Source organism: Acinonyx jubatus, chromosome F2 (genome assembly GCF_027475565.1).
Source record: "Acinonyx jubatus isolate Ajub_Pintada_27869175 chromosome F2, VMU_Ajub_asm_v1.0, whole genome shotgun sequence".
Lineage (NCBI taxonomy): Eukaryota > Metazoa > Chordata > Mammalia > Carnivora > Felidae > Acinonyx > Acinonyx jubatus.
Window position 1 is genome coordinate 41,086,692 of NC_069394.1, and position 23,570 is coordinate 41,110,261.

Consider the following 23,570-nt stretch of genomic DNA (forward strand, 5'->3'; position numbering starts at 1 on the left):
CTGTTACACTGTACACACTCGTGTGAAGAGTCTACATAGATCTCACTGCCAAAATTAACAGCAGCAGTAGTCGTGGCCGAGTGGTTAAGGCGATGGACTAGAAATCCATTGGGGTCTCCCCGCGCAGGTTCGAATCCTGCCGACTACGGGAAGGTGAACTTTTGCTGCCGATACTTGTTTTCGTTTCGGAGAGTTCTTCCCAATGTTTCCCGCAGATTATTTAAGGAATTTTGAACGGTTGGAATACAATGGGGACCCCAATGGGACCGTAAAAAGAGCGCGTGAGGGAGCTAGGGTGTCGCGTGATTGTGGTTACAACCTGAGCCCAGGAGGGGGAGACGGAACAAAACACGCCAATATGGAGCGAAGAAAAGCAAAGCGTCGCGAGGTCGCGCAAAAAGGGACAGCTCCGACCTCCGGCCCCGCGGGCTGGCCAGCTCCGCCAGGACTCGCGGACCCCCTGCGCCCTTTTGCGCGAGCACGTCAGCGTCCGGGCCTCTCGGACGCCTGGGCGGCCACGGGACGACAAGCGCATGCGCGGGAGTGGCCGCGAGCGAGAGCGCGATCTGTAATATCCTCGCGTTGCCCCTGGAAACCACCCGGCGCTGTCGCGACGGGAACGGGAGAAAGACGTAACGATTCAAGATGGCGAAGGACCTGGACGAGCTCTTGGATGAGGTCGAATCCAAGTTTTGCAGACCAGACCCACTCAGACTGGGCATGGTCGAGCGGCCCAGAGGCTGCGTCGGCGGCATCCTCAGCAACGACCGGAACCAAGCCGAAGCGAAAGAGAATCTCAGGTTAACAGGCGGGAGGGGTGAGCTGTCCTGGGTAAAGCCTGCTACACGCCCTAAAGCCGCCCGCTGCCCACGATCTCCAGCTCCTCTCCCTAGTCGGGCCGAGATCCTGAGCTCCCACTCCTAGTGCAGCATACACGTCAACTCCCTGTCCGGGAGGATTTGGGCATTTCTTAGCAAGGACCAGCGATCCGCCCGTGAGAGCCCTCAGCCAGTCTCTTTCACCTAGACAGGTCCCGGGGGCTCAAATGGGGCGGGGGAGTGCGAGGTGCAGCTTTGGGGTCCTCTCCTGAGACCCGCCCTAGAGGGCCACTCTGACCAGGGTCTTTGCCTTAGCGTGAGTCCTCATCCCACTGTAAGATTCGTTCGCACAAAGAACCTCAGCCTATCGCCTCTGACCCAATTCCCCAGGCAGAATAATCCTTGGGCCGGTTGTTCGAGAAAACGATTCCGTTCTATACTGTGTCATCATTAGCTAATTTTTTTTAAACTCAGAGAAGTGAGTAATATTAAATTTTGGATAGTTAATTATTGTGAATACAATGTTAGTACAGCTACCTATCTTCTCCCTGTGGCCCCCAGGTAAGGGTCTCAGGGAATCTCAGGCATCCAAATTGAAATTTCAGGAGATTTCTTAAGTATTCTGGGTTTTGATCCTAAAAACTACCTTTCAAATTTGTCCATCTTTTTGATTCTGTATAATCATGAGATAATAAGACTTCTTTTTCCTCAATCCCAAAAAAGTCAAAATTTTTGTGTCAGAATGAATATTGCCCTTCAAAGTGATGACCTGGGAATCTCTGTAGTGACTATGTTGGAAATGTTTGTGTAATTACACAGAGGCAGCTTTGGAACAACTCAAGAAAGTCATTCTTGTCAATTTATGACTGAGTCTGTAGTTTGGTTTTGTTTGGCCTTGATGTACAGGTACATGATTTCCCAGAAGTATTTACCCAACATTGGTACCCAAATTACCCGACCTAACCTCTAGTGACATTTGTTTATAAAAATTAGAAGATAAAAAACATTGAAAAGATTCTAAAGTTCAGAAACAAATTCTAAAAATTAGTTAAGTACTGGGCAGTATTCTAAAAAAACAAATGTAGAGCCAACTAAAATGACTACTTTGAAGGAGCTAATACTTATTTGACTGAACAGTTATGCAAATATCACTCATTAATTTATATATTTTTGCCTTGTATGCTGGAGGTCTTATGTATTCATTCCCAGTACATCCCACCGTCCACATTCCACAGCAATGTTATTTTACAATTTCTTTGGTTCTTTTTATTCGTTCCTTGGGGGGATGGAGAGAATTTATCAAAGAGCTTTCCAAAGCCTTCATCTTAGGAGAGCTAGCATGCGGATGGATAGGATGTCTTGGAGCATGCTGCTCAAAATAGAAAGGGCTGCTGAGGTGGATCCTCTTTAAAAACGGGTCCTTTATGCCTCTCCATGGCCTGTTCTTGCACTACTAAAATCCATCCATAATGTTTCTAGCATCCCATCCCATCTTACTACATCAGATTTTTAAGTAATACTTTTATAAAAGCTGTAGCAAACCAGTACTGCTGTTATTTGTGTGTTAAAATTTTTCATTTGGCCATGTACTTGTAAAGGTAAATTATGCAAAAAACAGCAGCAAAGGCCCTAAACCTAAAACCAAATACAGTCCCTACCTGGTATATGAGGTCAAACATTAAAATTTTATCATGAGCCAAAACTGATACTAAAAATTAGGAACCGGGGCACCTGGGTGGCTCAGTCATTGAGCGTCCGACTTCAGCTCAGGTCATGATCTCACAGTCCGTGAGTTTGAGCCCCATGTCAGGCTCTGTGCTGACCGCTCAGAGCCTGGAGCCTGCTTCAGATTCTGTGTCTCCCTCTCTCTCTGTTCCTCTCCTGCTCTCACTCTGTCTCTCACTCTCTCAAAAATAAATAAAATTTTTTTTTAAATGTTTAAAAAAAATTAGGAACCTATTTTTTTATGAATTTGTTAACAGATGACCTGTCAATTGTATAGCAATGTAGCCAGTATCTCTTCCCCTTACAAGAGTTAAAATACTGAAATTGTCTCTTAAAATGATAGCTCCACAAATAATAAATGACCATGCTACATCTGGATACCAGGAACAACTGCTTATGTAAGAGGTCAAAACCTATACAATTTGTTGAAGTATTCAAAATGATAAAGAGAAGGACTGGTTAGTTTAAAAAAAAAAAACTGGATTGAACTGCAATAGGACTAAAGTGGTTCAGGATGATACAGATGGGAATATTTACAGATAATATCATAACCTCCTAGATGATAGCTATAATAATAGCCAGCATTTATTGAGTCATTTCTATATGCTAAGTGCTTTGTATGTGTCATATCATTTAATATCCACAACCCTGTGAGGTAAATAATATTATTATCCCCATTTCACTGACCAAACTAAGTAAAAGTTACTTGCCCAAGGTCATATTTCCAGGTCTACCAGGATATTGTAGATCTAGATTTAAGCTTTTATATATACCGTTTACATTTAATTTGGGTCTCAACTGTTTATATGTGTGTGTGTGTGTGTGTGTGTGTGTGTGTATATACTTTATATATATACTATATATATATACTATATATATAAATATATATGTATATATATTTTAGAGTATGCCTTTTACTTTTGACAAAAACTGTATCTTTAATCAAGATTAGAATATAAGAAGCCAAGTTGGGGGGGACCAATAAGTGTTTATTAACCTTTGATTAAGATTATTGTATTATAGGAATGCCTCGTGGCTCAGTTGGAAAAGCATGCAACTCTTGATCTTGGGGTCATGAATTCGAGCCCCATGTTGGATGTAGAGATTACTAAAAAAATAAGTAAATGAACTAAAAAAAAGATTATTATAGCATCAAAAGACCAAAAAAAAGTATTATAGGGTCCATTAAAATTTGTATGAGTTCTCACTGAAATAATGGCATTCTTTTCTTCTTTTTTTCATTTCTATAATAAAGCATAGGCAATTGTATGCATCATGAAATGGTATTAACAGACCAGAATCTTATGTAAGTGTGGATCCCTAATAGTTCTATTGGGTTCATAAAGTTTGAATGCATCTGATTCTTGAAATTGTGAATATCCTAAAAACTAAAGGAGGAGAGAATTTCAGGAGAACAACTTAGCAACCTGCTGTCATAAAAGAAATTGAAGGAATTGGTGCCTCACAGCCTTGGGCATTTTCGAAAGATTAAAGGGGGGTGGAACTGAAAGCAGCCATTAAATTTAGTGATGTAGGCAGTGTTGACATTTGAGAGAAAAGTTTCACTACAGTTGAGGAATGTAGAGGCCAGAGATAGTATATTAAACCTGGAAAAAGTCTTAAATAGTTATCTAGATCTCATTTTTACAGGTAAAATATCTGAGGTTCAGAGAGGTTAAAAAGTTTAAACTAGGTCAGTAGCTCTCAACCAGTGATGATTTTACCACTCAAGGGCATTTGGCAATGTCTTGGCATGTTTGTCACAACTGGGGAGGGGTATGCTATGGCATCTATTGAGTAGAAGTTAGAGATGCTGTAAAACATCCTGCAGTGCACAACAGCCCTGCTTCTACCACCACCACCACCACCACCACCACACACACACACACACACACACACCAAAGAATGATGTGGTCCCAAATGTCAGTAGTTCTATGTTTGAGAAACTCTCACCTAGATCACCATCCCATATATTTGTGAGAGAGTAGAAATAATGGATATAGACTTCAGGAGCGAGTGAGAGGGTGGCAGCTCAAGAGAATTTTTGGAGTCCTGTATATACTTGTAAGTCAAGGGAACGAGCCAGTATAGAGTGGAAGAATTTAAGGGTAAAAGTTATAGAGGGAACAACTGAAGAGGCAAAGCCTGGAGATAGATGGAATCAGACATTCAGTGTCTGGATTTTCTTACATTGGGTTAATTACTCCAGGCAATAACAAAGAAGGATTATAATCCTGAAGTTAAGAATTTTCAGGAGCACTTGGGTAGCTCAGTTGGTTGAGCATCCAACTCCTGATTTCAGTTCAGGTCATGATCCCAAGGTCATGTGATTGAGCCCCACATCAGGCTCTGTGCTGAGTGTGAAACCTGCTGAAGATTCTCTCTCTAAAATAAATAAATAAATAAATGAATGAATGAATGAATGAATTTTCAGAGTAGATACATTTCTGAAATCAGTCTGACTAAACTTATCTTCTAAAATATATACTTTAATGGTCTAATTAAGTTATGAAGTTGATATAAAGCATCTATAACAAACTCTAAAAAGAGTTCCTCTTGTTTAGCATTAGGTGTGCAGACTGCCCTAGATTGAATTCCAAACCTCTCTTCCCACTAGTTGTATGATCTTGGGTGAGTTTCTGAATCTCTCAGTCCCTGCTTCTTCATCTATATAGTAAGTATTCAGTAAATGTTAGTTAGCTATTAAAGAGTTTTGTGCAGTAACAGTTCATATCAATAGTCCTGTGATGGCTTTCCCTGCACAAAGTAGAAAGATAGTTGAGATATTCTGTCAAGTGAATGCTCTTGTTAGATAGATAGATGGATAGATAGATAGATAGATAGATAGATAGATCATTTGATTATATAACATTCAGCTCCGTAGTTAAGAGATACGGTTATTGACTTACAATGGAACTCTTAGGGAAACAATTAGAAAGACTAATTAAAATTATCTTTGTTTATAATTCTCAGGTTCTACTTATAATTGTACGTATCTTGTGTTCTTTAAATAAGTGGTTGATGTAATTTAGAAAGGTAATGCCCAGCTTTCTCTTGAATATAGCTTTAAATGTTTTATTTTAAGTGTGAAATAGTAAAGTACATATATGAATTTGTACCTGATAAACTGCATCTTTGTGTCAACAGTCTTCAACTATGTCTATAGAAGGAAAATAATTAACATCACATTTATCCTCCTGTTATCAACTCTAATAATAAACCAATTAGACAAAATTCTTCTGATACTGACTGACTTTATCTGCACTTAAGCTTCAGCTGTTTTGTTTTCAGATCAACAGAAACATTTGCAAAAGAAGATGATCTTGACAGTCTTATTAGTGAAATATTTGAAGAGCCCAACTTTGACAAAAAACCTTTTGTAAGTCAAGTATTATAAATGTGCAGTAATTCTTTCATTATTTCAAGACATGTTTAGAATAGTCTGTAAATGTATAGAATGCACAAGTATCTGTAGTCCTTTGAATTCTGAGAAATACAATTATCTTAAAGGAATTATTCTACTCAGAGTTATAGAAAAAATAAAATATTAAAAACTCTCAGTATGTGTTTTGCTGTTCATTTCTCAGCAAGAATGAAACTAGAAAAGCTGTTAGAGCAGAAGTCAGCTCACAGATGAAATAGGTTTCTTACATTTATTTGTATACTCTAAGAACGCTTTTCTAAAAGACTGAAAACGGGTACCTGGGCATCAGATCCTTGATTTCTGCTCAGGTCATGATCCGAGGTTGTGGGATTGAGCCCCATGTGGAGCCCGCTTAAGATTGTCTGTCTCTCTCCCTCTACCCCTGTCTCCCTGCCCCTCTCCCCTACCCGTGCTCTGTCTCTCTAAAAACAAAATAAAAATAAATAAAAGATTGAAAACAGCTTTAATTATAGAAATATGCTGAATGTTTCAGATGCAATGACATTGCTGTTATCCCATGAACCAATGAGTACATTGTTTGTATTTTAATGTTTAAGTGCTTTTGTATCTATCAACTTTATAAAAAGCTTATAAAATAATATAACAGCCAGCTATATATTTACCACCCATAGTGAACATATCTTAATGTTTTGTCATATTTGCTTCTCTGGATTTATTTTTAAAGAAATAAAAATTATAGTTTAAGAACTCCAAATCCTACTCTACTGCCTTCCTTCCCACAGGTAACCTATCCTTTCCATCTATACTTTTATATTTTAATTACATACTTATATAATCCTAAACCATTTTAACTGATGTACAATAGTCCATTATGTAATTCTGCCACAGTTTGTTTACCCACTTCCCTGGTAATAGACCTTTAGATTGTGACCAGTTGTTGCATTTAGGAACATTGCTTCTTCAAATATTCTTTGCATGGCTTCTTTTATCCACGTACGAGAGTTTCTCTAGGGTGTACAAACCTAGAGGAGGAATTGCTAGGTCATAAGGTGTGCTTATCTTCAACTTTTCTACCCATTGCCAAAACGTTTTCTAAAGTGACTATACCATTTCTATTGTGGCCAGCAGTGGATGAGAGTCTGTATACATTAATTTTTACTGGTTTGGTGAAAATACATTTGTGAAATTTAAGAGAAGGAGGCCAGATGGAAGTCTAAATTACGGGGACCACGAAGGGAAAAAAAATCTAAGAGATAAATATAATACCAGGGGCGCTTGGGTGGCTCAGTTAAGCATCTGACTCCTGATTTCAGCTCAGGTCATGATCTCATGGTTCATAAGTTGGAGCCCCACATCAGGCTGTCTGTTATCAGTCACAGAGTCCACTTCAGATCTTCTGTCCCTCTCTCTGCCATTCCCTTGCTTGTGTGCTCACGCTCGCTTGCTTGCTCTCAAAAAATAAACATAAAAAAAAGAAAGAAAAATATATTATCATAGAGGGCTTTTTTAATGTTTATTTATTTTTGAGAGAGCACAAGCTGAGGAAGGAAGAGAAAGGGAGACAGAATCTGAAGCAGCTCCAGGCGCTGAGCTGTCAGTGCAGAGCTCGAACTCACAAACTGTGAGATCATGACCCAGGCCAAAGTCAAAGTCAGACGCTCAACCAACTGAGCCACCCAAGCGCCCCTCAAAGAGGCTTTTTTTTAAGGGGGAAAATTACTAGGCAGTGGTGGTGGTAAGGATAGAGATAAGAGCTACTTTTATTTTTGGTAGCCAGACTAAAAATCAAATGACTAGTATAGAGCTTAAGATCTTTATTTCTCTAAATTTAACATTTTCTGTTCATAAGCAGATGGTAAATTAATAGGCTGATGACCCAGTTGATTAACATATCAACATAGTAAGAATGATGAGTACTCTGCAAACAAGAATGCATCATAAATGCCAAATAGCAATGCTAATTTAATCAATAGTAGGATAAAACTGCATGATGTTCTTGTTACTCAAGGATCTGAACAATTTGTTACTAAGTACCATAGGGCATGTATCTGTATGTGAGGTACTATCTCTTTAGTTCAAGACAGTTCAGAAGGAGACGGAAATACTTCTCTGCTTTGGCTTTAAAATACACTAAATTGAAATAATAATTTCTACAATTGTGGGTAGGTGAACTTCTTTGCATTTTTTCTGATACTCCCTTTTTTTAGTTATTGTATTCAGTTCTCCAGATCGTGAGGGGAAAAAACAATCTAAATAAACTTCTGGAGGAGAGCAGATCTATGTAAAACATGGATTGGGTGAGGAAGAGAGGTGTCTTTGAAGAGGTATCTGTGCCCACCTTATTCTTATCTTAGCAGCTCATCTTCCAGAGAAGAGAGCACTGCTTCCTCCCCCATTGCTCATTCCTGTTGAATTTCTGAACTGTTCTCAGACCCACACAAGAAAGCCCAAGAACAACAAATACTGTGCGTGCAAGCCTGGATGGTACATGAAACATGTTCCCCCAATAAAAAAAAAAAAAAAGACTCATCCACGTTTTTATCTTTTAGGCATGCATCAAAAATTTTTCCAGTTCTGTTTAACATCAAATAAAAAAGAAATAGTGAAACAAAATACTTCTGCCTCCGTTAAATTTCCTCACCTACTAGGTAAAATAAAGGCCTGTCTCTGCATAGTTTAAATTGCATTTTCTCCATCTTACTTCCTTTCCTTGGCGGTGGTCCTGGTATGTGGTTGGTTTATGTTGTTTGGTACCATATACCAGTTAACACTTAATAAATGCTTGCTAATAATGATGATGTTATGTAACCATATAGGAACTACTGTATGGTTGTAACTAGGTAGTTCTACAATTTCCTTGAATGTCTATTGGTTGGTACCATTCCATTTGATCAAAATTAATATTTCTGAAGTTACCCAGGAGTTTGGTTAGTTTATTTTCAGTTCAGGTGAGTACCATTTACAGCCTTTAAAAATGAGTCTGAGGTTTTTTTTCCTCCTCAATTGAATTTTTCCAGGATGAAGTTTTAAATAGCAGGTCCTTCATATTAAATCATTGAACTTAGTATTAACTGAAGAGTTATAAAGTGACTCTAAATCTTAGCATGCTAATAATGGCAGTATATCAGTTTCCTAGACTAAAAGCTGAGTAATTTACAAATTCCTTAGGGGGGTCTACTTCCCTTTTGCCTTTAAAAGGTTTTGATCATTGTTTTTATTTCAGTAACTTTAAAATTATACAAAATTTGTATTTAAGTCATTTAAAAAATATTCTTGTTATAAAATAAAGAATATTAGATTTTATGTTAGAATTCTTCAAGTTACCCTTGGCCTTTATTGTTTTGTTTTTTTAACAGAAATTAAAATCTAAATCTTCAGGTAACACATCTGTCAGAGCTCCCATTCAAGGCCTTGGTAAAAGGTAAGTTGAGATTGCTTTAGTGACTTATACACACTAGTGAGCAAACACTATGAGCATAGTCTAGTAGATTTTGTAACCATTTAAACAACAGTGACATTGAACAACAAAGCACTGGTTGGTTTTCAAGAGAAAGACCAATAGCAATATCTTCGGTGTTCTTACGGTCTGTGACCCCACAGTGTAAAAGAACTTGAATGGAAGATTATTGCATTGTAAATAATTTTCTGCCACATGAAAAAAAAATAAGTGTGAACAGTTCCTCAAAATTAATGTTCTGTTATATTCTTCAGTGTTTACTTTGTCCCTTATATTATTTGGCAAACACATTTTTCTGTGACTCATTTTAACTCCTTGAGTGTTCCGGAATGTACAGGTTATATCCAATAACACAATGATCCTGGAATAAATACCTCTTCTTTGAAAGTTAGCCTGATCAGGAAAATATACTGTTTGATTGATTACAAGTATATAGAGTCAATGAGGCCAAACTCACTTCTCATGTTTTTTTATTGTAATTTTTTCTCCCATCTATTGAACACGTCTAGCTGCAGCCCAGTGTACCTTGGTGGAAGCACTGCTCCATGTGGAATTGGAACAAATACTTCACAGAGGTAGGAGGTCAGAAATAGATTATCTTTCTTAACTAGGTTTTTCCCAGTTGATACCCTGTCCTTAAAATGTAGCTCTTATCATCTTGGCATCCATCTGTTTTGTAATGAGAGGTGTATTTTATTAGCCAGGTTAAGAACACTGTACTGAAATGTTTGTTATTCTGGGCGATAGCTGTTGAAAGCTGTGATGTTGGGTGTGTGCTGTTCATTGTGTTGATGCCCATTTCTAAGCCCCATGTGAAGTGCCTGGTTCATTCCCATCCAAGTCTGCTTTCCACAGGACACCAAGAGAGAGCTTCTGCCTTGCCATTTTTGCCTTCTGGGCAGTAGAAGCCAGTGGATGAGACAGGAAAATGTGGCCGTGCAGCTACATGATGTGTTACCCACTGTCTTGGCCAAACAGCATAAGAAAGCTGGGTCTTCAGTACCCAGAAAGTTCTCAAACATAGTCACTTGATTTTACATGCTTAAAAAGCAGAAACCCTCCTTTCTTTGTCTCTTCCCCACCCCTTACACCCACTGTCTTATTCATTACTTCTTTCAGGACAGTCTTATGGTCCTGATACCACCCACCCCATTACTGCTAGAATAGTCCATTATCATTGTCATAATGTAGGGAAACAAATTGGTTTAAGCATATCTTTCTGTTGTCCTGAGACTGCTGATTCTGTTTTTGCAGAGGCCTGTTTGTCTAGATTATTATATTTTGTCTAGTCATTTCTAAAACACTTTTCTACTTTCTGTTAATTTTTTAAGAAAGAAAAGAATGAGATATATAATTGCATGTTGACCACATTTTAGGAGGAATAATGGTTATATTGAATAATAGAAGTGGGATCTAAAACGTCATTGTAGGAGGGTTTGTAGTGGTGCTGGCCTAGATCCTAGGAAGACTAGAAAGAAAGGCCATGGGACTGAAGGGAGGTTGGGAGTGTGGGGAACCCTGTATTGGAAACAACAGGCAGCAGAATGGCTCAGATGGGCTACTAGAAGTCCCCCAGGGTGCTGTCTGCTGTAAGGGCTGTAAATAACAATTAATAGCACTTGAATCATTGTGCGTTGAGGGCCATCTATTCAAAGAATTAGAAACACAAGCTGGCCCTCACAGAAGAGTACAGTCTGCTTGCTGGCAGTCCTTACTTACCCATGTGGAGCCACTGGGACTTGTCTCCGTGTTTCCAGACCACACCCCCTCCAACCCCAGCTTCTCTCAGATCACCTAGGAACTGCAGTAGTTTCCCCATTACCACCCACTCCTTCTCTAGCTTCGCCCATATATAACATGAAGGATAATATCCCTAACATATTCTTTTGAGCACATCTCCCCTGTTCAGAGGGAAAATGAAAGCTACTATTCATCTCACATTAACTCTAGAGTCATTATTTGCTTTGCCAGATCGTGTTCTTCCTGGCTTCACCTCCAGTGAAAGCCGGGTTAGGATACTTCACTTCCACCAGAACATTTGTTATCCTCTACTTTCCACTTACATTTTTCTGCCTCTGAATATTTTTCACATTTATTCCTTTTTCTAGAAAGACTGTCCTTTCTAATGTATGTCCTTGCTGTCTTTGCTTATCTACAAATTTTTTTCTCATTCTATTTCAGCTTCTTTTTTCTTTTCTTTATATGATATTCTTAAAATGCCCATCATGTCCCAGCCCTTATGCTAAATACTAGATGCCAAAAATAATAAATACATACATACATACATACATACATACATACAACCCTATCCAGGAGAGGAACTGGTAAAGAAGCAAATGATGACCCCTGCAGAGCATGAAGAGAAAGGGCCCTGATGGCAGAATGCCTGAGTTCAGATCCTTCACTGTGCCACTTGCGAGATGGGAAGCCTTGAGAGAAGGGATCTATCTTCTAAAACTTCATTTTCCTCACCTGTAAAAACTGAACATAATCCATGGAGATATCGTGAGGATTAAATGCAATGGTACATTAGAGTATGCCGATGGTGCAAAACATAGCTAAGATACTTTGAGTAATAGTTTGCAATTATTTGTGGGTCTTTCTCAAATGGCAGTGCTGCTAGTCCTATATTCTCCTACTACTTTTCCATTTTATCTCAGGAAATATGTATCAGTGTTTACTTACAGGTGTCTTCTGATTTTACAAATGGTCTCTAAGATAATACATTCTGGTTCACTTCCAAAAAGTAAATATTTCATGAAGATTTTCTCTTATATGGTGTTTTTTACATGTACTTTGGTTCTAGCACAGAAGAGTCTTGCTCCAGATGGAATTTAAGTAGACAAAAGAACAGCCTATTTTTATACCTGGGGGATCCTATTAGATAATATTGACCCATGAGCATGCCAATATCCATCAAACCCCTTCCTACTTTCTGCACAGCTACAAAAGGAAAAAACACATACTGTTAGCATATATATGCATAGATAAATGTTTATATTCGTGGATCTTTTCTTCCTTACCATTACAAAGATACCCTCATAGACCATCCTCTTCATAACACAGATCTATACCCACAGGAGGGTAAGGATAGACCTGTTCATATGCATGTAAAACATTTTATGTGTGAAGTACTTTATGCTGTCCAGAGCACTGTTTTAAATATGCTTATTGGTTCAACTGCACAGGAAAAAAACCAGGATGCAAATAGAGCAAGATTTTTTAACCCCATTTTATAAATAAGGAAATTGAGACACTGGTGTCAAATTCATTGAACACATATTAGCCACCTGTTTACTAGGTCCTAGGTTGTCAGTGATAAATAAATGCACACTTCTCTGCCCTCAGTGAGTTATCAGTCTAGATAAGGAGAGAGACTTTAAATAGGTAATTCCACAAATAAGTATTTAATTTCCATATAATACATAATTTGAAGGGAAAGTGCAATTTGAAGGGAAAGTGCAGGGTACTATAAGCGTAGATAATTAGCACCCAGTTAATAGGAAGGGTTAGAGAATGCTTCCCTAAGCAAATAACATTTAACCAGACTACAGCATGAAAAATGAATTAGCAAAGAGAGGACCATTAGAGCCAGAGGGCACATGGTGTTAGATGATCCCTGAGCTGGGAAGGAGTTTTGGAGTAGCACAGGACAGCCAGGTGAGCTGGAGCATAGTGAGTGGGGGAGAGAATGGCTCTTGATGGGGCTGGCAAGGTAGTTGAGGGACATTTTTGTTTGGGGTCCTGTAGCCCTCTGGAGGATTTTAGAAACTGTATTGATATATGCAGTGGAAGCCATTAGTTGTTTTGTTTGTTTGGGGAAGGGAGGACTGGATTTTGTTTTTAGCAGATGGAGTGACAATCATATTTGTATTGATGAAGTCATTTTGGCTGCTGAATGGAACATAGATAAGAAGTTGGAGGGACAAGACTGGTGAGGACACAGGGAGACCAGTCAGCAGGTAGTAGTTATGGTGCTCCAGGAAAGAGACAGTGATGGTAGCTGTAACCTGAGTAGTGACAGTAGCTGTAGGGAAAAGGTGTCATGTCTATGCTATTTAGAATCTAGAACTGACAGAACTCAGTGTTTAAATGGCTATGGGAATTAAGAGAGAACATTGTCAAGAATGGCACCCCAAGTAATGTGCCTTGCCAAGGTCACAAAAATTATTACAAATCGAGGACTCAAATATGTAACGTGTTCTTGGCCTATGATGCTTTCTAGTATACCAGTTTGCAGCACACCATGTAATATATGCAAAAGGGATGAATCTTAGATGTTTTTTCTATTGCTGCTACTGTCATTTTCCAACTGCCGAACATCAAGGCTTCCTAGTCCACTGTGCATATCTGACAGGATTTAACTGAGAACCAGAGTCTAAGCAGAAGACTATATTGGACTGTATTTTGGGTATTCCCATCATGAACATCTTTAAAATTGTAAAGATTATACTTACTAGCTGGACAAAAGGACAAAGCTGATGGTGACAACTTGGTATTTGCGTTCCCTCCACATTTTGGAGGAAGAATCCTGACAATTTATCTTTCATTAGAATCATGCCTTTTTTTTTTTTTTAGAGGTGCTCTAATATGTACATAGTTATGAGAGAGAAATGTATTTAAGCCCTAAAAATAAGCACTTATTTACATGCCAAGGGCATAAAGGAAATTGAGTCTAATTTTCCATATGTTTTATTTGTCTGATTTCTAGCTGAAGCTCTGGTTTGGGAGTAATGCTGAATGAATTTAGAGTGTAAAGATTTGAGTCTTTTACCCAGTTGGTGGAAAGGAGAAAGAGTAGTAGCAGGAAGCATGGTGGCATTAGTAAAGTATAGATAAAACCAAAGTGTTATTTTCAAGCCAGATCGAATTTTACTCTCCTATTTTTTAAACTACTTGTAAGACTGGATTATTTCATAGGCTGCTACTAATTATGATCTAATAGAGTGAATCGTAGCAGCAGAATGATTTCTTAGCTGCAAGTTAGTTTTATTTTTCTCACAGGGCAGTGTTTGTAGGAAAATGTGGTAGTGTGAGTAGATTTGAATAAACTACTAAATTTTAAATTAAATTAAAAAGCTATATTTAACATTATGGTTGAGATTTTACACATACAAAATGTCAGGAGATTCTAAATTATAGTTCCCGCAACAGCAATAATTTAGCCAAATTGCACATATGTATTAAGGCATTAAAGTTAACACTCTGTGCAATCATGTAATAAACTACATATGCATAAGAAAGCAAGTTACGGCAGCTTTGGGAATCATCATTTTGCATTTCCTGACTTGTATGTTCAAACTCCAAGTTCAAATACGTACGTATGTAATTGTGTTAAATTTCCATATGTACAAATACAACCCTATAAATTGTTAACAGTTTGAAAGAAAATACAGAATTGTTTATGAAACTTGTATAGATTTTGAGTGTTTATTTTTTTTATGAGTAATCATTTTTAAAATAAAAGCATTTATTTTCAAAGAAATTGTCAGCACAAAAAATATTCGCAATTTTGAAGTTACCATATCTGAATTTTAGAGAGAAGTGAAAAATATATATAATGACGGGGTTTTTTTTTTATTATTTTTTAATTGCAGATGTCTTGAATGCTTATTTTAAAAAATAAAAACGAAATTTAAAAATGTATGAAGAGAAAGGTAATAATCTTCTCTCCCCTCCATTCCCACTACCCCTGAGGCAGCCAGTGTTAGTTACATAGTATATACCCTTCCACACTTTTCTCCAGGTTCTTCCAAACCTGCAAACACCTATATAGGAAATTTTTTCAGTTGTTTTTACAAAAATAGGATCATGCCATATATGTTAACTGTGTACCTTACTTTAGACATCCCTCTAGGTCAATAGATAAATCTAATTCTCTTTATCATCCAGCTACCTAATATTCCATAGTATAAATATATTTCATGTTGTTCAGTCTTTTCCCTTTTTAATAAGTATCCAGGTGCTATCCTGTTTTTGCCACTTCAGCAGTGCTGCAGTTCAGTACAGATTCCTGATAAATGCTTATATACTGATGTTTTTGTTTATATGTAATAGGTGCCCAAAAATGGGATTGCTAGTGCAACAGCTAGCGGTAATTTTGATTTTAAGATAGTGCTAAGATTTTTCCCAAAAGGTTATAGCAATTTACATACCCACTAGGAATGTCTGAAAGTGCTAGATTAAAACATTTATTTGTGGTTGCTTTAAATTTTAATTATGTTATTTTTTAACTATTTAACAAACACTATGCCAGGCACTGTTACTAGCACTTTACCGGTATTAACTCATTAGGTCCCAATAATAATTCTAGGAGGTATAGAAGTATTCTTATTACCCCCATTTTATAGATGGGAAACAGTCACAATGAAGTTTTTTGACTACAGCTAGTAAATAGTAGAATCACATTTGAAGCTAGGCAGTCTATCTCCACGTCTATACTATGATGCCTGTATTAGAGAGATTGAATATATTTTTAAGGGTTTTTTGTTGTTGTTGTCACTTGTAAGCACTCTTTTATAGCGTTAAGTATTCAGCAATGTGTTGAAAATATTTTCTTCCACTCTATCACCACTGGTCTTTTCACTTTGTTTTTAGTATCTTAAAGCCTCTTTTTATTTCCTTTTAATTTTTAGATGATCAAATGTGTATCTACATTGATTCTAGTTTGTTTAATTTTTTTTTAATGTTTATTTATTTTTAAGAGAGAGAGAGAGAAAATGAATGAGCGGGGGAGGGGCAGAGAGAGAGGGAGACACAGAATCCAAAGCAGGCTCCAGGCTCCAAGCTGTCAGCACAGAGCCCGACTCGGGGCTCGAACCCACAAAGGCGTGAGATCATGCCCTGAGCTGAAGTATGGCGCTTAACCAACTGAGCCACACAGGCACCCCGTACATTGATTCTAGTTTTTAAATACTTCAAACAGTGGAGGAAATGTCTTCTTTTTTAAAGTAAATCACAGTCACTATACAAATCAAATTGTTTGCAGCAGCAGTTCATAAGTATTTCCACATATTGTCATTTTACTCCTAAACTTACTGTGTAGTATGAGTTTTGAGAAACATGTGACATTTCAATTCCTCACATTTTCAGTAAGTACCTAGTATACCTGTGAAGTGTCATTCCAATCATTCTACCCTCTTTCTCCTGTATCATCAGTGTTTCTCTTTTCTCTGCATCTTTACCATCAACATAAAAATACGCTTTTTTTCCTGGCTTCTTAAATATAACCTTCTCTTAACCCGTTTTCTTAACCACCTCTCACTCCCTTTAAAGAACCTGCTCAGATGTACTTCTCAGTGAGGCCTGTGCAGACTACTTAAAATTGCAATCCACTCCCTCCCAATACTCCCAATTTTATTTATTCTACTTATCATTTCAAAAACTGGAAGCACTTTTCACCTTCTAACATACTATATTATTTAGTTATTATGAGTATTGTTTATTTCTTCTCTCATTAGAATCTAAGCTCCATGAAGACAGAGTGTTACCAGCACATAGTATTCTTTGGGTAAATATCTTTTAAGTGACTGAATGAATACATTAATGCCAAATAGTGGGGCAACTGAAGCAAGTATCCCAGCATTTAAGTAGCTTATGGGGTGATAGATTCATTTCCATATAATGTGGCAAATTCTGTGATAGGGGCGCCCCTGGAATTTTCAATAGGAAGGGAAACAACTTAAAGAAGTTATCCTAAGTGAAGATCTCCCTCAGACACAATTTGAAAACCACTGAACTAAAAGATCTGCACATCCCTTTTGTCTGACTTATATCTGTACAGTATGCATGTGTGTGTCTGTATCAGTATGTAAGATCTTAGTAAAATATGTAGGTTTGTACAGAAATCAAACCTGCAAGTTTGTGCAGAAATTTAACCTGAAAATTTTTACCTGAAAAATAATCAGTCCTTTAGTTAAAAAATAAGATGTAATCACATTAATCTTTACTTTTCTGTTGTTTACTCAGTCATCTCTAATATGTGGTATATCCTATTAATAAATCACCAGAATTCCCTATTTAATTTTACCAGTAATCTTTAATGTACTGTTCTTTTTCTCTGAACAGAGCTTGTGACCATCTGCGTTGTGTAGCATGTGATTTCTGGGTAGTAAGCTACGACGACTTTATGTGGGACAAATCATGCGATTATCTGTTTTTCAGGTATGTTTCCAGAGAACTTCCCTCTGTGAAAAAACGTACCAGTATACCTTTTTATTTCTTATTTTGCTCTAACGTCTCTTGGTGGACTTGGAAGATCATGTAGCCTCCACCTCTTGACCATTTCATCTCTCCATCTGCTGTCAGGCTATGTGACGATTTGTTACTTCTGGCAGGAGTGTAGAAAGAGCCTCCTCACTGATTTTTCTGCCTACCTTCTCTTCTTTCTGACCACCCTTTCCTTGCTGAGAATTAAAGCATAACTCTGAGGGTGCCATTCTCTTGCCCAAAAGTCTTCTGCTTATGGAAGCATGTCCAGGTTCCTTAGTACAGAGCAAGACCCTTCACAAGCCAGCCCCCATCTGTCTGTCATCCACCTTGTCCTTCCCCAGTTTACTTCTCACCTTCACAAGATTTTTGCTGCGTCAGAGTACTCAGTACTGCCATTTCTTCGGACAGTGCAAGCTCTTCCCGTCCTGGGACACCTTCCCACCATCCCACCATTTATCTACTTAAACCTGAACTGCCCCTCAGGGTACAGTTCATTGCGTGTCTTCCATGATTCCCTCACCACTCCTGTCAACTTGGAAGTAATTTCGTTTTTTCCTGTGTCTCCACAGCACTTTGTACCTATCATAGCACTCACTGGAATAGAAGATTGAAAATCTTAGTTGGTATACGTCTGCCTTCCTCCTTGTGCTCAGGATAGTGTCTTACTCATATTTTGCAGTTTGCACATTCTTTTTTTTTTTTTTAATGTTTATTTACTTTTGAGAGAGAGGGTGCACTGGTGCGAGTGGCAGAAGGGCAGAGAGAATCCCAAGCAGGCTCCTCGCTGTCAGTGCAGAGCCCGATACAGGGCTCAAACTCATGAACCGTGAAATCATGACCTGAGCTGAAATCAAGTCAAACCCTTAACCAACTGAGCCACCCAGGTGCCCCACAGTGTGTAAATTCTTGAATACTTACACCATACCTAACATTTTTAAGATGATGTAAGTTATAAAAATGTATCTGAATTGTACTTCACATTTCAAATAAAAATTAAGAGCTAAAAACTAATAAAAGCGCATAAGGCATGCATTTTGCACCCCCTCTCCCCCGCCCAAACCTGGGCCTGAATAAGAATTGTATTTTCTGATACAAGTAATCAGAATATATTGCAGCTGTCTCCAGTAGTGAAGAGAAGGAAAAAGGTGAGAGTTTCTTCTGCACCTCTTTTGGCAGCCATTCTCATGTAAATCCATAGGAATCTTCTCTACTTGAATTATTTTTAAACTGTCTCACATCAAACCGCTTTCAAAATCTTATGAAAGCTTTGAATCCGCTTCACAAAACTTCAAATATACAAGTACATGGAAAAATTACAGTTTGAGAGGTTTCACATTTCCCAACCCAAATAAAGCCTAGTGAAGTCCCCAAATCCCAGATCAGGTTAGCTCACTTGTTAATTCTAGAGTTGGAAAACTTAGCTTGTGATTTCAGATCCGTTTTGCCATTTCTGACTTTTCTCAATCCTCTGCTCTATACTAATTTCCGGTTAATGTAATGAGTGGTCAGTAACCCCCATATGTCACCAGTATAAACCATAAACTTTTATAAAACTAGTGTAGAATAAAAGAATGCATGTAGTATCAATGCTGGGATGAGCCCTCTGTGACTGAGTAGAGGGAGGTAAAATAGTGATGTATTCAGGGGGAAAGCTAGGAAATGGAAGATTTTTCACATTTGATGGCCTAGCTGTCTGAATGAGGATGTGATCTACAGAAAGTAAAGGACTGGAGGGAAGATGAAACATTTGAGGAGGGTAGGGAATCACAGCTGAAGAAAAGCACAAGTAGGTGGTCACCAAAGAAGGCAAGTTAAAACGTTTGCAGGATGCCATTAATTGCCTGACAACACAGGGAACCATTTATAGTGGTGTCAGTCTGTACCTTGGTTTGTTTTATTGTCCTTATTTTGTAGATGAGAGAAATAGTGTATTCTAGCTTTGACAAGTTCTGGAATTTTCAAAGAGAAGTATAAGCTCTACTTGATCATCCTGCCATAATAGCTAAATAAAATGCTTTTGTTTTTCTACTAAATCATTTTCTTTACAGAAAATTATATTTCTAAGCTTTTTTTTATTTGTTTATTTTGAGAAAGAGAGAGAGAGAGAGAACACATGGAGGAGGAGCAGAGAGAGAAGGAGACAGAGGATCCAAAGCAGGCTCTGTGCTGACAGCAGAGAGCCCAACGTAGGGCTCAAACTCGCAAACCATAAGATCATGACCTGAGCCAGAGTTGAATGCTTAACTGACTGAGCCCCCCCAACAGGGACCCCTCTAAGCTTTTAAGATATGTGCTTCCTTAAAAAAATTCTGAATACATTAATTGGTTTCCTGGCTACTCATGATTCCTGCTCATAAAATCTCCAATTAAGGATTCAGTCAAGTATCAAATGTTAAATTTGTCACAATATATTACAGCTTGAATAAAGAACTTTGTTTTCTTCATTTAACCACTTAGTTTTCATTAAACACAGTTTTGTGGAGTTTTTTCCTTTCTGATAAAACTTAGATTATTCATTTCTTCCCCTAGTTTGCTGTAACACTTACCTAGTCAAAGTGTCAGTTTCCTGAAAACAAAGTTGGCCAGGAAAATCTCTGGTTTTTGTTAGATTTTGTTAGGTTCAAACCTAAATTATGCCTGGGTTTAGTACAATACAGTACTGAGTATGGTGCCCACTGGCCACCAGAGGGCACTTTGTAGCCTGCCTTCCATTGCAGTGACCTCAAAAGTAATAGCACTTTTTGTCTCTTTTTTTAATATTTATACTGTGTTTCATAATTTTGCTTTGTACCTTTTTCATCACTTCATTTTGAATTTTTCCTTTTTTTCTGTTACATAAATTTGATACATTGATTATCATGAAAACCATAATTGATTTTCAGTTAATTAAACTTAAATTAACTTCTTTTTTTTTACAGTAGCATCAAGTCAGATAGTTATCATTTTTTATAATGGTTCTGCCCATTGATTTAATTGTTTTAACATTACTGACAGGGGCTCCTGGATGGCTCAGTCAGTTAAGCATGTGACTTTGGCTCAGGTCATGATCTCACAATTCGTGAGTTCGAGCCCCATGTCAGTCTCTGCTGACAGCTCAGAGCCTGGAGCCTGCTTCAGGTTCTGTGTCTCCCTCTCTCTCTGCTCCTCCCCCAGCTCATGCTCTGTCTCTCTTTCTCTCTCAAAAATGAATAAACATTAATGCAGCATAGACATTTATTCTGTTGCTAATAGTATATCTTGCTGATAAACGAAAGATACAGTATTAGTTCCACAAATAGAAAAAACAGGCACTTTTTCTCTATTAATGAGAAATTGCTATAGTTAACCCATCAGAAGCCTATTGTCTTTATGCTTCTTATGTGCCTTCCACTGACCATATTGCAGGCTTTTAAAAATATGGTATAGGTGAGTATTTGAGGTAGGAGATGAACCACCATCCCTCCTACTCTCTTCTCATATCATGTCATCTCTGATAAGACAAAGCCACTATGCTAAAATCTTCATTTTTTATTAATAGGAACAACATGCCAGAATTCCACAAATTAAGAACAAAGTTGGTAAAGAAGAAAGGAACACGGGCATATGCCTGCCAGTGCAGCTGGAGAACTATTGAAGAACTGACTGACCTTCAGACCGAACATCAGCTTCGTTGGGTTTGTGGTAAACATTAAGAATGCAAACTTTTTGTGTTTAAACAAATGTATCCGTGAGAGCAATCTCCACTAATCATCATCATATTTAGGTAAAGGTACATAGCAGTATCATGCCCTTTGGAAAAAGACAGGAAATTTCATTTAATGGTGATACAGCACAGATTTTCAAAGACCAAATGGACTTGAGAAGATAATGTGTCCAATAATTTTGGAATTATTTCTTTTCGATATATGGGCATTTTACTTAGTAAATAAGATAGCAGTTCATCCAAATTCTTTGCTAACCTATCTCCTGTTAAATGGAAGTTTAATTATGACGTTTTATACAAACATATAGCCATTCATTAGCAACTGCAGTATTAGTCACTGCTAATACATTTAGCTAAATATTCCTCACGAATAATATTTAAAGGGGATAAAGCCAGCCAGTGTAGAGAGGTCACTGAGGGGTGTATACATCATCTCCTCTGGTCAAATCTATTATTGCCAAAAATCATAATTTATACATGGCAGAAACCATGTGATCAGTGGCTCACTGAAGGATTTTTAGGAGTACTGGTATGCTGTAAATGAAAACACTGCCTATATCTGACCTTACCTCAACAACTCACAGTGATATGCATAATAATGATAAATATGTATTACTAGTTTTAACTTATTTCTTCTTTTGTTGATTTAGATATCAAAAGTTACTTAGTTTGCTATTTTAACAAATAATCCATTTATATATAAAAAAAATTTTTTTTGATGCACCTAAAATCACAAGGAAAAATCCTAATACAGATAGATCATTGTTAGATTTTTTCCAAGTACTTTCTAGCCTTCAGTGCCTAAAATTCCATCAAGTGAACATCACGTAAGATATTTTCTCAGGCAGCCTGTTGATTTTTTGGTAGGATCAGGTTAATATATTATTTACTACAGGAGTGCATGAAAGAGAAATAAAGCATAATTGAACCAACAGGTGATCTGTTAGGCTTCTCTTTTACATCACTGAGACTTGAGAAACCCTACAATAGCAGCCCATTCACGAAGTCAGTTACCTAAAAACTATCAGTTCCCAGCACCATCAAGAAATTTTGGGGGCTTTCCAATCTACCATAAGCTCTTTATTGCATGTGTCTAAGATATCATTCAAATGTATGACACAAGGTATGCTGAAAGAGAGTAATTGAAGCAAAGTTGTGATTGCTTAGTCTTAAGCTGAATCCATTCCAGTCACCTGATTCAAGTAAGAAGGATCAGCCATTAAAATCCTTTTCCTAGCCGTGACACATTTGCTTACCTGTAAAACTTACTCTAGTAGGTCTAGCATTGCAATGGAACTCATAGTGGCAGATGCTTACATTTTTGTATTGACAATGTATACAGACCTTACTTACTTTATTTTTGAATAAAAAGTTTTTACTCCCTAAAATTTTATCTGTGTGTAATTATATGAGAAACAAGGGGATTTGATTGAGAAACCATTGGTCATAATGATGACGTTTTCTTTATATTCAAATGTGCAAATTTACTAAATCATTAATTTGAAAATTTTTTTCTTTTTTATTGTTTCATACCTATTCTATATCCTAGATACATTGCTCATGTTTGGCATTCCATAACATAATTCCCCAATGTCAGAAATATATATATGAGCTCACATTGTTGTTGGCAGTTGTACAATCTGTAATCTAAAATGTAGAAAGAATATTATGTTTGTATACTGATGGATAAATAATTTAAGCCAAAATGCAACTATTTTAGTAACAATGCATAAGAAAAGTATAGTTTCTGATAAGTTATAATTTTAAAATGCAAAGTCTATAAAACTTTCAAGATGTTTTGCCTATTTGTTTTCAATATTTCTCATTTTCTACTTTAGCAATTACCTATTTTTTGTCAAGCTAGGTAGCTACTTTCCTTGAGCTGTATTATACTCTCAGATCCTTATCCTGCCTAGAATAATAAGTAAATAATAAATCCTGCCTATAAGTAATAAATAGCTTTATTCTGTATTTAGTTGTTTTATTTTATAGTAAAATATTCATATGAGGATTAATTTGAAATAATTTCGGTAATTTCTTTTAAAATGATAACAAGTTTCAAACCATCTAGTTGATCAGAGAATTTATTTATTTACATTGGAGAAGAGAATTTATTTATTTACATTGGAGAAGAGAACATAAGTTTAAGTGTGTGTGTGTACATGTATGATAAAAGAGCAGTGGTATTTTTTTTCTAATGTGAAAAAGAGTCTCACTTCACGGGACCAATTTTTTTGTTTCATATATCAGTAATCTCCACGTTTTGATATAAAAACTTCCTGTTTCTTTATC

At 37.2% G+C, this 23,570-nt stretch overlaps 1 protein-coding gene, 1 long non-coding RNA gene and 1 other non-coding gene across 5 annotated transcripts in view; 2 read left to right on the forward strand and 1 right to left on the reverse strand.

Annotated features, from left to right (window-relative positions):
• The window catches only part of LOC128312785 (uncharacterized), a 37,854-nt gene extending 37,109 nt beyond the window's left edge, over positions 1–745 (reverse strand). For both annotated transcript variants that reach the window (XR_008292520.1, XR_008292519.1), the window contains exon 1: positions 1–745. This is a non-coding gene — a long non-coding RNA (uncharacterized LOC128312785).
• TRNAS-AGA (transfer RNA serine (anticodon AGA)) lies at positions 67–148 on the forward strand. Its single transcript has one exon. It is a non-coding gene; the product is annotated as a tRNA-Ser (tRNA).
• Positions 536–23,083, forward strand: CFAP418 (cilia and flagella associated protein 418). Of its 2 annotated transcripts, XM_015082484.3 has the most exons (6): positions 567–800; positions 5,835–5,922; positions 9,285–9,349; positions 9,895–9,960; positions 17,453–17,548; positions 21,114–23,083. In XM_015082484.3, exons 1-6 carry the CDS (start codon positions 646–648, stop codon positions 21,265–21,267), a joined length of 624 nt encoding a protein of 207 aa, XP_014937970.2. In that variant the 5' UTR covers positions 567–645; the 3' UTR covers positions 21,268–23,083. The 2 variants fall into 2 exon arrangements, with proteins under 2 accessions (XP_026919994.1, XP_014937970.2); XM_027064193.2 differs by lacking the exon at positions 17,453–17,548 and having other exon boundaries at positions 536–800.
• Positions 23,084–23,570: the final 487 nt, after the last annotated feature.

Excerpts from the sequence above, each read along its gene's own strand:
- CFAP418 (XM_015082484.3), top strand. The coding sequence starts at position 646 with ATGGCGAAGGACCTGGACGAGCTCTTGGATGAGGTCGAATCCAAGTTT. Across the intron at positions 9,350-9,894 it reads ATTCAAGGCCTTGGTAAAAG|CTGCAGCCCAGTGTACCTTG; the intron begins GTAAGTTGAGAT and ends GAACACGTCTAG. Across the intron at positions 9,961-17,452 it reads GGAACAAATACTTCACAGAG|AGCTTGTGACCATCTGCGTT; the intron begins GTAGGAGGTCAG and ends TTCTCTGAACAG.